This window comes from Geotrypetes seraphini, chromosome 2, assembly GCF_902459505.1.
Source record: "Geotrypetes seraphini chromosome 2, aGeoSer1.1, whole genome shotgun sequence".
In the NCBI taxonomy this organism is placed as follows: domain Eukaryota; kingdom Metazoa; phylum Chordata; class Amphibia; order Gymnophiona; family Dermophiidae; genus Geotrypetes; species Geotrypetes seraphini.
In genome coordinates, this window is record NC_047085.1 from 432,786,830 (window position 1) to 432,801,253 (window position 14,424).

The following is a 14,424-nucleotide window of genomic DNA, read 5'->3' on the forward strand; positions in this document are numbered from 1 at the left end:
GGCTACTGAACCATAGAGAGGAGGGCCTAGGCCCATAAGCCATTCTAACCACTACATTAATGGTAGAATATGTGAACCCACCAAAAAACTCCCAAACCCTACTGCACTGCCTTATACCATAAGGGCTATTCGTGTTGTATACAGATGGGTATAGTGGGTTTGGGGGGTGTTTTAGGTGCTCAACATTACTTATATGGGAGTTCTGTTGAGATATTTATGTGGCACCTTTTTTGTGAAGTTCATAGCAGTGCCCTGTAAGGTGCCTCACTGCTCTGTTGCCAGTCCATCAAAATGTTGGCCTGTCCCACGTCCAAAAGGTCTTGTTCTTGGCATTTGGGACTTGGATGAATATTTGGATGAGAATATAAAGCTAGACGTAGTGGTGGTCTGGACGTACAGATGGCTGATTTTTGAAAAAAGTATACTTTAGATGTATTTTTTTGAGAATGAACATTTGTGCCCTACCGACTTTGGGTGACTAGCACCCAATGTCCAAATCAAACTTACGACTAATAAATAATTGGTATTATGAATGATGTTATCTTCAGTGAATGTCCCTGGGGATGATACCACAAATGTATATGTGAACCTTAAAAAACTGTGAATAAAAAAATGAAAAAATAATGAAAAAATGATAATCAATCAGACAAATCAAAAGAAACAATCAGTACGGGCCGTATGCTCTCGTTTCAACCAATGGCCCCGGGCAATGCTTATGCAGTGACATGCACTTAGAAATGAATCTAAATAAACCGTGCCCAGTACATCATTTTATTCTTTTGAAACGTGTCAAAGAATGAGTGAAAACACTATCTTCCCCAAGCATGGACTTCTGAAGAAAAGATCATTAAAAAGAATATCTCCCTGAAACCTCATGTACAAAAACACCAAATTGTGAATAATTATATGAAAAAATTATAAGCAAAAAATAATAGTAACTCCAAATCAAAAAACTTACTAAAACAAATAAGTGAAAATATACAATATCCTCAATCTGTGTATCAAAAATTCAACGTGTCTGTCAATGAAAAATCTGAAAAACGTGATGCAAAGTAGAAACCAGTAAAAATCAATAAAAGTACTTAGCTCAGTCCTTTCAGAACGGGATGAGGTTCAAAGTTCAAAGTTCGATAATGGTTCTGTGATGCCTCTACTTGATCAATCCCGCTCACTTACGAAATGCTTATTTCGTAAGCATTTCGTAAGTGAGCGGGATTGATCAAGTAGAGGCATCACAGAACCATTATCGAACTTTGAACTTTGAACCTCATCCCGTTCTGAAAGGACTGAGCTAAGTACTTTTATTGATTTTTACTGGTTTCTACTTTGCATCACGTTTTTCAGATTTTTCATTGACAGACACATTGAATTTTTGATACACAGATTGAGGATATTGTATATTTTCACTTATTTGTTTTAGTAAGTTTTTTGATTTGGAGTTACTATTATTTTTTGCTTATAATTTTTTCATATAATTATTCACAATTTGGTGTTTTTGTACATGAGGTTTCAGGGAGATATTCTTTTTAATGATCTTTTCTTCAGAAGTCCATGCTTGGGGAAGATAGTGTTTTCACTCATTCTTTGACACGTTTCAAAAGAATAAAATGATGTACTGGGCACGGTTTATTTAGATTCATTTCTAAGTGCATGTCACTGCATAAGCATTGCCCGGGGCCATTGGTTGAAACGAGAGCATACGGCCCGTACTGATTGTTTCTTTTGATTTGTCTGATTAATTATCATTTTTTCATTATTTTTTCATTTTTTTATTCACAGTTTTTTAAGGTTCACATATACATTTGTGGTATCATCCCCAGGGACATTCACTGAAGATAACATCATTCATAATACCAATTATTTATTAGTCGTATTTTTACATAATTTGGTATTTATTTATATTTTGGTATAGCTTTCGAGGCCTTTTTTGGCAAATCAAACTTAGACATATGTTTTGATTATGCCCCTCTATATGTACACTCAACCATGAAATTGCCAACAACTTGCCCACATGCCAACCACAATTAGGCACCCCCAGTTATCCCAAGTTTCTTTATAGGTGTAGCCTGCAGTTTGCTGGATCTGGCCAGCTCATCAAGGTCGGGGCACCCGTGATCAGGGCTCACAAAAAGATGATTTCTTCTAAGCGGGGAAATTCTTTCAGTTGATATTTCTTGAGCTTGGGTGCAGGCCAGGGCCAGGTAAACCCAGTAGGCTGGAAGATCACAATCCCGGGGTTTCAATCACAGAACGAAGTCCTTTACCTAAATATTCAGCAAGGCATCAAGTGGAGAGACTAAGGTGCAATTGATAACTGGAACTCTTATTGTTAAACTTAATTGCAGAGTCAAACATAAACTATTTACATGTTAGTTTAAGTGTGCAAGTTGAAACTGGATCAAACAGCAAATACAGTGGTGCCTCGCATAACGGACGCCTCGCACAGCGAACGCTGCGCACAACGAACTTTATGTCTTGATCCGTACAACGAACTTCGTTTCACACAACGAAGTCGCCCGAGCTGCATCCTTCCGCGCAGGCACTGCGCTTAACTGCCCTCTCTCCGCCTGGCTCCCTCTTGCCCCCCCGACTCCCCGACACGATAGGGGCAAAAAGGAGCCCAAGCCCTCTTGCCCCGCCGATTCCCCAACTCCCCACACAATATCGGGCCAGGAGGGAGCCCAAGTCCTCCTGGCCACGGCGACCCCCTAACCCCACCCTGCACTACATTACGGGCAGGAGGGATCCCAGGCCCTCCTGCCTTCAACGCAAACCCCCCTCCCCCCAACGACCGCCCCCCCCAAGAACCTCCGACCGCCCCCCGAGCCGACCCGCGACCCCCCTGGCCGACCCCCACCCCCCTTCCCCGTACCTTTCTGTAGTTGGCCGGACAGACGGGAGCCAAACCCGCCTGTCCGGCAGGCAGCCAACGACGGAATGAGGCCGGATTAGCCCATCCGTCCCAAAGCTCCGCCTACTGGTGGGGCCTAAGGCGCCTGGGCCAATCAGAATAGGCCCGGGAGCCTTAGGTCCCTCCTGGGGGCGGGGCCTGAGGCACATGGGCCCAACCCGACCATGTGCCTCAGGCCCTGCCCCCAGGAGGGACCTAAGGCTCCCGGGCCTATTCTGATTGGCCCAGGCGCCTTAAGCCCCACCAGTAGGCGGAGCTTTGGGACGGATGGGCCAATCAGGCCTCATTCCGTCGTTGGCTGCCTGCCGGACAGGCGGGTTTGGCTCCCGTCTGTCCGGCCAACTACAGAAAGGTACGGGGAAGGGGGGTGGGGGTGTCGTGGGGGTCGGCCAGGGGGGTCGCGGGTCGGCTGGGGGGGCGGTCGGAGGTTCTTGGGGGGGCGGTCGTTGGGGGGAGGGGGGTTTGCGTCGAGGGCAGGAGGGCCTGGGATCCCTCCTGCCTGTAATGTAGTGCGGGGTGGGGTTAGGGGGTCGCCGTGGCCAGGAGGATTTAGGCTCCCTCCTGGCCCGAACAACTAGGGGGGGGGGGTCGCCAGGGCCAGGAGGACTTACCGTAAGCACCGTAAGGAGGTAAAGAAGGAGATGTTAGGGCATGTAAAGTAAGGGCATGTAAACAGTACCCGGCGTATAAGACGACCCCCGACTTTGGGGAGGATTTTAAGGTACTGAAAAGTCGTCTTATACGCCGGCAAATACGGTATGTTTTTAGATTTATCTAAACAAAAATAATAACAAAAAATTTATCTTTTTTTATGTCATCTTAGCATATTTTATGCTACAGAACGAATTATTTTTTTTAACATGTATTGTTTTTTTTTTTTTTATTATATTTTTATTTTTAACATGTATTGTTATGGGAAAACGCGTTTCACATAACGAACTTTTCGCATAACAAACTTGCTCCTGGAACCAATTAAGTTCGTTGTGTGAGGCACCACTGTAGTAAAGTCTATTTGACATATTTTCCATTATCTTCCCCTACTCTGTTCTTGCAACTCCTTTACTCATGCGGTGAGCCACCCTGTTCCCTCATTTTAAGGCTTCTGTATCTTCCCTGCCAAGCTGGATCAACACCACACAGCCTCTGCGTAGTCCAGAGTCTGTTCACTCGCAGCCCCTTCTCAGTTGGAGTCTCCACACACTTTTGGTCTCTGTCCTCTCCTAGTGACCCCTTTGAAAAATAAAGTCCTTTTTCTCTATATCTGTGAACCTCTCTAAGGGCCGGATTCTCAAAACTTACTATGCCCTTAATGATGGTCGCTAAACTGGTTCAGCGTGCCAGTATTTTATCAGCTGATTATCAGAACAGCTCATGGTGCCCTTTTCCAAGCTTCCTAGCAGATTCCGAGTCTGCTATGCAAATATAGTGCAATGAGGTCATTAATATTAAAATTGTAGTAAAATGAGCTCATTAATATTTAAACGAGCATTCCAGGTGATTCTCTATCATCGCTGGATGACTCCCTAATCTCGGTGTGCTACATTTGTGGGCAAAATTTTCTGGCAGGGTCTGAGCTGTTGTACCCTTACTTTCTGATCAATGTTTGAGCACTGATTGGCTCAGGCACTGCCAGTAAGGAAAGGCTTGACAGCTCAAACCTCCCCCAACAAATTTTTTTAAAAAGACCCCTGATTCCTTCCTCCCTTCCACCAGTGCCTCTCAGGGCTGTTCAATGCCCACCTCCCATTTGACAGTTGGGATGCCCACTCCCTCCTGCCATTGGTGTCCCCTACTCACTCCCGAACATCCCCTGCCCACTCTCTCCTGCTGGCATCCCCCACCCCTGCTCACTCCCTCCTACAGCCACAATCCCCCGCCCCCCTGACAACCTCCCATTCCACGTACCTTCAAGATGAAGGCCGGCAGGAAGGATGCCCACTCCTTCCTGCTGCCTGGATTCCCTCCCAAAACAACTCCCCTGTACCTTTAAGATGAAGGTCGGCAGGAGGTATGCCTATGTCCTTTGGCTGGCAGGACTGCCTCTTTTTAAAAAGGGAATTATGAAGGGATGAGACTCACGGTGGGAAGAAGATTAAGAAGAGGATAAGCACTGTAAAAACACTAGAGCATGCATTGTCCCTTTTAAAGGACACAGTCACCGAGGCGTAAAATCTATATATACCGCGTATCAACAAGGGATCCAAGAGGAAAAAGAACAAGGAACCGGCATGGCTCACTGTAGTGGTGAAAGAAATGATCAGAGACAAGAAAACTTTGTTTAAGGAATGGAATAGAAAAGGTCAAAAACGGATGAAAACTGGAAAAAGCACAAACAACATCAAAGCAGGTGCCATAAGAGACTACAAGGAAAAAAAGCCAAGGAGGCACAAAACTTCAAGCCATTCTTTCGATATATTAAGGGGAAACGACCCTTGAAGGAAGCGGTGGGGCCATTGGTGGACCATGGAATAAAGGGAGTGCTAAAGGAGGACAAAGCCATCACCGACAAACTAAACACATTTTTTGCATCTGTATTTACCGAAGAGGATATACACAACATACTGGAAGCTGACAGGCAATACGCAGGAAATTAAGATGGGAAACTGACTGGGTTGACGGTTGGTTTAGAAGAGGTATGCAGGCAGATTGATAGGCTTAAAAGCGATAAATCCCCTGGACAGGATGGCATTCATCCAAGGGTAATCAAGGAACTGAAAGGGGTTATAGCTGAACTGCTTCAACCAATAACCAATCTGTCGATCAAATCGGGAAGGATTCAGGAAGACTGGAAAGTGGTGAATGTTACGCCAATCTTCAAGAAACGTTTGAGGGGAGATCCGGGAAACTATAGACCGGTGAGTCTGACCTCCATACCAAATCCCTGACCACCTTGACGGACACAATCTAATGAGGACCAGCCAGCACGGCTTCAGTAAAGGAAGATCTTGCTTGATGAACTTGCTACACTTCTTCGAGGGAGTTAACAGACAGATAGACAAGGGTGATCCGGTCGAGCTATGGAATCGAGGGTGAAATACTCACATGGATTAAAAACTGGTTGGTGGATAGGAAACAGAGAGTGGGGGTAAATAGACAATACTCAGACTGGAAAAACAATAACAAGTGGAGTGCAGCAGGGTTCAGTGCTTGGACCCATGCTCTTCAACATATTTATAAACGACCTGGAAATTGGGACGATGAGCGAGCTGATTAAATTTGCAGATGATATGGAACGAGGCTTCCTTCAAGCAACATCAAGAGAGAAATTGAGAAGTTTTTAAACTAGGAAGAAGGGGAAGGCCGACAGTCGACTAAGAGTCGATGGTTCGGGAACCGGTATACCCAAAGGATACCATTCAGGAAGATAGCAGGGAAGATTCACCAGATCATAAGCAAGACAGAAATCCTGATGGATCGAAAGGGACACAAGATGAAAAGAAATGCAAGAAAGTAACAGGCCGCAAACTCAAGTGTATGTACTTGAACGCAAGGAGCCTACAGAATAAGATGGGGGAATTGGAAGCTATGACACAAAAAGATAACCTTGACATCATTGGCATCACGGAAACATGGTGGAACGAGAAAAATGTCTGGGACACTGAGCTACCAGGATACAAGCTATACCGCAGAGACAGAGTGGGTCAGAAAGGTGGGGGAATTGCCCTATACATCAAAGAGGGAATTGAGTCTACCGGAGAAAACACGCTGGAAATGAAAAATAAGTTAGAGTCTCTATGGGTCAAAATTCCTGGAACAAATGGAATGGAAACGAAGATCAGCATCTACTACCGACCCCCAGAGCAGTCCAAAGAAATTGATGGAGAAATAACAGACGAGATTAAACACAACTGCAAGGGAGGCAACGCAGTTATCGTGGATGACTTCAATTATCCGGGGATAGACTGGAACCTAGGCACCTCCGACTGTGGTAGAGAGACCAAGTTCCTGGATGCTGTAGGCGATTGCTTCCTGGAACAACTTGTCAAGGAAAATACAAGAGGAAATGTGATTCTGGACTTAATTCTAAATGGACTATGAGGACCGCCGCAAGGTGTAGAAGTAAAAGGGATTCTGGGAAGCAGTGATTACAATAGATATGCTTCAACCTGGATATGGGGGCGAAACATCGATCCAGAACGACGGCCATGACACTGCACTTCCGAAAAGGGAATTATGAAGGGATGAGACTCATGGTGGGGAAGAAGATTAAGAAGAGGATAAACACTATAAAAAATGCTAGAGCAAGCATGGTTCCTTTTTAAGGACACGGTCACCAAGGCGCAAAATCTATATTGTAAGCAGCGTGAGAAAGCGAATGAATGAAATGTAGTTGTTAAGGCACTTCCCCCCGTCCTGAGGAAGATACGAAATGCGTTGGTGGAGCGTAGTGTAACAGCGACATTGCACTAACAAAGCTAAGTTATCTAGGGGATAAGAAATGTTCAGTATATTACTTGAAAATGAATTAGAAAGAATGATAAATTATTGAAATGAATGAAATGACTAAGAAAACATATGGAAGAGATAAAAATTCAATGAATTGAGATTCTGGAAATGACTTTAAAGATATTAGCATATTTATTTATTATTAAAGAGCACAGAAATAGTATGAAAAATTAGAATTAGAAACAGTGTGAAGAATATAAAAAAGAAAAAAAGAGATTAGAATAGAATAGCGGACACATTTGGGTGAACCAGTGACGAGTGCTGCCACATTGTACTGCAGAAATCAACAAGCAGACAAGTGGCATTCTGAGATTCCCCTTGTGTCTTTTACAAGTATTATAAGCTGCTTCATAAAACATGATATAAATTTAAACAATAGTTTGAAAAATCTTTGAGTGGATTGATATTATAGAGTGCCTAATAGGATTGTGATTCTCAAGATAATGGCACAGATTCAAACAACTACTAATCAGAAGACATTTAGTTTTTCGGAGAACCAAAAAACAACTTTAACCAATAGACCGACCCTGTACGATAATGCACAGGGAGTAGCAAGTTCGTAAACCAGAACGTAAGCAGGTAAGGCTAGACTCAGTTAGGACACTGGTGTTTGACTTAAGGGCCGCCACGAGAGCAGACTACTAGGCACGATGGACCACTGGTCTGACCCAGCAGCGGCAATTCTTATGTTCTTATGTCTTCCCTTTCCCGGTGCATCCCAGGAAAGGCTAAAGCAACTCTTCTGTTTGGAGATGGCTCAGGGAAGATTCAAATTTACAATTATTGCTCTCGTTATATAATAGGGTATAGTTTATTTGTGCAGCTCAAGATAAGGGGTGAGGCAGGAAGTGAGCGGGGGTGGGATGTGAGCGGCAGGGCATTGTTTGGGGAGGTAGGGGGGGTGCAAAAACAAAAGTTGGTCTGGGTCACCACAGCCTCTTGAGCCGGCCCCGTGGGGACTAGTCCTATTTCTGTGACCACATTCACTGTTGTCCTAACACAGTTTAAGAATCACTAATCTACTGATATCTTATAGTGAAATTATTTATACTTAAATGGTTAAACAAATGGAATGTGTCATATGGTAACTGATGTACCAGACATCACATATAAAACCAATACATTTGTAAATTTTCTATTTCTTCTTTAGGTGACAGATATGATGCAGAAAGCATTATTTGATTTTTTAAAACATAGATTTGAAGGGCGGTAAGTATTACTGAAGTTGCAATTGTTCTGTCTGGTCTTTTAAAAAGATGTCTCAATGTTAATGAGGGTCTGGACAATTGTTATAATGCATAAAATTTCCCTTATGGAAATAAATGGAAAGCATTGTTGGTAAATATGAATGACAAAATTAGGAATACAATTCATTATTGTTTGTGTAGGTGTGTTTTTGCACTATGGCTGCCTTGTAAGTGCCCTGATGCCTCATGGGGCGAGAATATTCTATAAGAGCCTGTGGGCAATCAGAATGCATTTTAGAATACTAGTGTAACCCAACATTGACACATAGAACACAAATAGATACTTCTCTCAATGCATAGCCAACAATTCATTGAGACAAGTGCTCAATACTTCATTGTGTAACAATAATGCAGAAGCACCATCCTTTTAATGGGTTCCCTGATGAAGCTGATACTAAAATAAGGACCATGTGAGGACTCTACTTTCTTTGATTTGAAATGTTACTTTTTAATGGATCTCTGAGATAGGTACAACATTTGAATTATTTATGATAACACTGCATTTGAATGCTATGATTATATACTGTTGGGCCATGTGACTAGAATCTATGAGTTTGTAGCAGTCTTTCATTCTCTATGAGCATTTAACATTTTATTTCTAAATGCCCTATATACTCGAATATAAACCAAGATTTTTGGTCCAAAAATTGGCCCCATAATGGGTGTGTCTGTTTATATTTGGGTCAGCGCCCACCCGCCCCCTCCCACACCTATTGCAGGCCTCCCCCGGGCCTGACGTAAGCCCTAGTGGTCTAGGAGCGGGCCAGGACAGGAGGGATTCCTCCTGTCCCAGTTGACTCTGACACATCCCACCTCCCTCCCGCCTTCAAGACTTAAATCTTTAAAGCTCTGGTGGTCCAGCTGTGAACTGGGGCAGGAGTGAGCTTCCATGCAGAGCCGCTATCTGAAATGACTGCACCTCGCAAGACCTTGGGAACTCACAAGGTTGTCGTGAAAACTTGCAGCAGCCATTTCAGATAGTGGTTCCAATGAACCACCAGGGCTTTAAAGATAGTTTTTTTAAAAAAGCTTGTGAGGCAGGAAGGAGGTGGGATGTGTCAGAGTCAGCCAGGACAGAAGATGGGAGGGATCTATCCTGTCTTGGCCCACCGCTGGGCCACCAGGGCTTACGGTAGACCCAAGGGAGGAAAGGAGGGGGGCTGGCTGCAGATTTGGGCAGGGAGGGAGGAGGGCTGAGTGTAGAACCTAGCAGGGGAGGAGAGGAAGGCAGGGAGGTAGAGGGGCTGGCTGCAGAGCCTGGCATAGGAGGAAGAGGGGCTGGGTACAGGGCAGGGAGAGAGGAGGCTGGGTGTAGAGCCTGGCAGGTGAGGGTGTAGGGAGATAGTGGGGCTGGGTATAGAGTCTGGCAGGGGATGGAGGGTGCTAGGTAAAGAGCTGAGAAGGGCAGGAATGGAGGGGGGCTGGGTGCAGAGCCCCTCGACAAGGCAGGGAGGGGGGATTGGATGCAGAGCCTGGCAGGGCATTTGACTATAAACCTTGATGGGAGGAAGGGCCCGTCTGTTTTCAATCTGCTTCTCTAGGGGTTCAGATCTGCTCTGTACAAGTATCTGCAACATATTTCCATATATTACATTTTTACACACACAATCAACAAGAATTTGCCTTTTTTTACATATTACTTTACGTTCTTCTAACATAAGGTCTTGATTTTTTCACTTTAGCAGGGATCTAATTTCTATTAGTGTAATTTAGATACAAATTCAGTTATCTGATTTGTCCATTGACTAACACTGCATTATAAATTTTGTGTGTGTTTTTTTCCCTTTCATACAGAATATCAATTACACGGGTCACAGCAGATATCTCGCTTGCCAAACGTTCAGTATTAAACAATCCCAGTAAGCATGCAATAATAGAACGCTCTAATACAAGATCAAGCTTAGGTAAGTACACATCCAGAGAATTATTGAAATGGTTGCTCCTCTAAGATTGTACTTCATTTCTGGCCTCCCTCCTCCTTGACATCATTTTTTCAGAAACACTGGAATTCCTGTCCTTAAAGAGCAGAACTTTTAAAAGCAACTGACAAAACATTGAAATATGAATTCAGTTCCTACCGGAGAATGGCAAGGTAAGAGCAGGAATAGAAACACCCACATTGAGATCAGGGGTGATGTGCTCAAGTCTCTCCAATACTGACCATGCTTTAAATAGTTTAAAGCAGGGGTGCCCAATACGTCAATCACGATCGACCGGTAGATCGCGAAGGCAACGTGAGTCAATCGCAGAGCCCATCCTGGGTTCCGTGATCAACTCACGTTGCCTTCACAATCTACCGGGCCAATCAGCCTTCCTCTCCCCGACGTCAATTCTGCCATCGGAGAGGAAGTTCTGGGCCAGCCAATAGCTGCCTGGCTGGCCCGGAACTTCCTCTCCGAAGGAAGAATTGACGTCGGGGAGAGGAATGCTGGTTGGCCTGACACTTCGGCAGGGAGAGCTTGGGGCGGCGGTGGCTTGGAGGCCTGTTCCCCGGCGGCAGTGGCTTGGGGGAGGGCAGGGAGAAAGAAAGAAAAGGGGCAGGCAGGAAGACAGAAGAAAAGAAGGGAAACAGAAAGAAAGAAAGGGAGCATAAAGAGAGAAAAAAAGAAAGGGAGGCAGGGAGAAAGAAAGGGCAGAGAGAAAGGAAGAAAAAGTTGGAGGGAATGAGGTCTGGAGGAGAGGAAGCATACAGGCTGAAAGAAGGGAAGATATATTGGATGCACAATCAGAAGAAGAAAGTGCAACCAGAGACTCATGAAATCACCAGACAACAAAGGTAGGAAAAATGATTTTATTTTCAATTTAGTGATCAAAATGTGTCCGTTTTGAGAATTTATATCTGCTGTCTATATTTTGCACTATGGCCCCCTTTTACTAAACCGCAATAGCGGTTTTTAGCGCAGGGAGCCTATCAGTGTCAAGAGCAGCGCGGGGCATTCAGCGCAACTCCCTGCGCTAAAAACTGCTATCACGGTTTAGTAAAAAGGGAGGGGTATGTTTGTCTATTTTTGTATGGTTGTTATTGAGGTGACAGTGCATAGAGTCATCTGCCTTGACCTTTGAAAAAATCCTGGAATATAAATGATAATTAACATTTTCTCTGTGTACAATGTGCTTTGTGGGTTTTTTTGTTGTTGTTGGTAGATCATTTAGACTTGGTCATTTTAAAAGTAGCTCTCAAGCCCAAAAAGTGTGGGCACCCCTGGTTTAAAGTGAGCAAACTCTGACTGATCTTGAAAACGGCTTTAAGGATTTTTATGAAATTGGGTCAATCTACAGTTTTTAATGCAAGAAAGCGATTTAGCTAGGTTTGGAGTTCAGCAAAACCATTTGGGGGTTCAAATGGGGGATTTTTCAGACGTTCCCACTTCCCCCTGCAGTCCATTGGTCATACAAGGAAGCTTAGCTAGCAAATAGGATGCAAGGAAACACAGAACTGAAGGTTTTAAGACACTTTCTCTGTAGCTATGGTTTCTGCCTTCCCCTCCCCTGAGGCCATTGGGCACACATTCCTAAGGAAACTTAGTCAGCCAAGAAGCTACAGGGAAAACGACAATGCTGTTTATAGAATGCAAAAGGCAGTAAAGTCAACAGGTTCTAAGAGTGGTATCCTGGCGGGAGAGTGTGAAAAGGGTGACAAACCCTCAATTAAAATACGTGTGCCTAACCAAAATTGGTGCAAAATAGTGCAGTGAATGATAAAGTTATTCTTCAGGCTGGATTCAACCAAGCCCGGTTTCGGTGACAAGATGTCCCTTCGTCAGGAACCCATTCAAAGAGAAGCACTGAAGGAATCAGAGACGTGAAGGAAAACAATCCAAGCTGGCTGGAAGGAGGGACATCTTGTCACCGAGACCGGGCTTGGTTGAACCCAGCCTGAAGAATAACTTTTTGAATTTGTCATTTCCTGGACTTTTTGTCATTGGAAGGATCTTGTTCACTCTCCAATTCAAGCTAAGTTGAGGTTTTCTTTTGGAGTTGCCTGGGGGGATTCTTAGAGTGGTATTTTGGCTTGTATTAGTTGTGTGATTTATTTATCATTCACTGCACTATTTTGCACCAATTTTGGTTAGGCACACGTGAGATATCCAGTGATGGTGTGCAGGTAGGGGCTTTCTGCCTCTGCCTTAGTGTGTTAAGCGTTGGAGGTTCTCCTCCCTTATCTTATTCCTCACACTGAGGATATCCCGTCTCACTATTATAATATTGGGTTCAGATTTGTATTTTAATTGAGGGTTGGTCACCCTTTTCACACTCTCCCGCCAGGATACCACTCTTAGAACCTGTTGACTTTACTGCCTTTTTGTTTGTCTCTTTTGCAAGTTCCTCTGGCAGTGCTCTTTTTGGAGTTTTTTCTTTGCATTTATAGAATGTGACATGCTGTTTATAGAATCACGGCTATGTCACAGATAGGTGCCAGAAATGTATGCCTTGAAAACTCTGGCCTACATTTCCAGCATCTATCTGTGATGAGAATCGCGACTACGGATGTGCCTAAGGGTACTTCTTGTGTTAACCATGCCTATTTTACCCTTAGGTACTGTTAGGCGCCTCTGTATTTGTGGTCCCAGTGCCACTTGTGGAGGTTCTGTCTCTTTATTAATTAACATTTTAATTGCTTTTAAACGACTTGATCAATTATTGTCAATTAAAGACAATTAAACCAGAGCTATTAGGGTGCCTAACAGTGTCTAACTAGCGGTGTTTATAGAATTTGGGCCTTAGCACAGTTCTTACCAACCCAGGGGGTAGTGCATGCAAATCTATCTCATTCTTGTTCAATGTGGATATCCAGAAAATCACACTGGCTGCATGTGCCCTGAGAACTGTGTTGAGAAGTACTGATTCAATGGTATTCTGCTACAATGAAAGAGATAGGATGAGGCTGGATGTTGTTACTGGAAGAAGAAAAAGAGAGAGAGTTGTACAATGGTGGTAATTGATGGGGGGAACAAAGAGAGGGAGAAAGAGAGAGCAATGTCAGTTTAGGAATAGTGTAGCATGTAGTGTAGCCTGTAGGGTTTTTATATAAAAAGTGTTTTAGTCTAGTTAGCATTTTAGATTGCATTTCAGAGCATAAGATCAGATTAGAGCACAGATAGCAGTTAAGGAAAGTTTTTGTTTAGTGTTTAACATTAGTTTAAAATACAGCTAGAAAAAAATAAGTAATTTAAAATACAGCTAAAAAAAAGTAGCCCTACATAACATATTTTTTGCAAAGGTCTTTTCAGTTAGGCATTTAGAAACTGCTCTTTTGTTTAATTGCCTTTCAGTTAAACAATAGTGCGTGACTAAATAGAAAAATCAAAAGATCAGGATCAGTGCAGGGTGACTCATCTAGGAGGTGTAGCTGACATCACTTTCACTTTAGAAGCATAGCTAACAAAATGGTAACCCAGACCTCAACTGCTCTTTGTCCTGCTAAAAGGAAGAAAAACTCCATTGCAATATCTTACCTGCTGGCATTAAAACTTGGGCTTCAGTAGGTTATTTCATTGTCCTTCTCTTTTACTTTTTAGTTCAGTACTTTGCTTTTTCAACAAAGACAGTATAGGCAATAGTGTAGCATTTAGAGTTTCTGTTAGGGTTTTTATATAAAAAGTGTTTAGTCTAAATTAGTATTAGTACATTTCAGAGCATTTCAGAGTATTAGTAAATTAGTATTAGTACATTTCAGAGCATAAAATCAGATTAGGGTACAGATAGCATTTGAGGAAAGTCTTTGCTTAGTGTTTAATTCCTGCCCACCCTCCCCCCAGCTCCCATTCACCCTGACTTGATCTCTGATTTATAGGTCCTTGAACCAATTAGAAAGCTAAA

At 43.5% G+C, this 14,424-nt stretch overlaps 1 protein-coding gene across 11 annotated transcripts in view; it reads left to right on the forward strand.

Annotated features, from left to right (window-relative positions):
- Positions 1-14,424, forward strand: part of CACNB2 (calcium voltage-gated channel auxiliary subunit beta 2) — a 508,378-nt gene that overhangs the window by 438,561 nt on the left and 55,393 nt on the right. For all 11 annotated transcript variants that reach the window (XM_033931292.1, XM_033931290.1, XM_033931294.1 and 8 more), the window contains 2 exons: positions 8,508-8,566; positions 10,399-10,508. In XM_033931292.1, the coding sequence (XP_033787183.1) occupies positions 8,508-8,566; positions 10,399-10,508 (169 nt within the window). The remainder of the gene's footprint in view (positions 1-8,507; positions 8,567-10,398; positions 10,509-14,424) is intronic.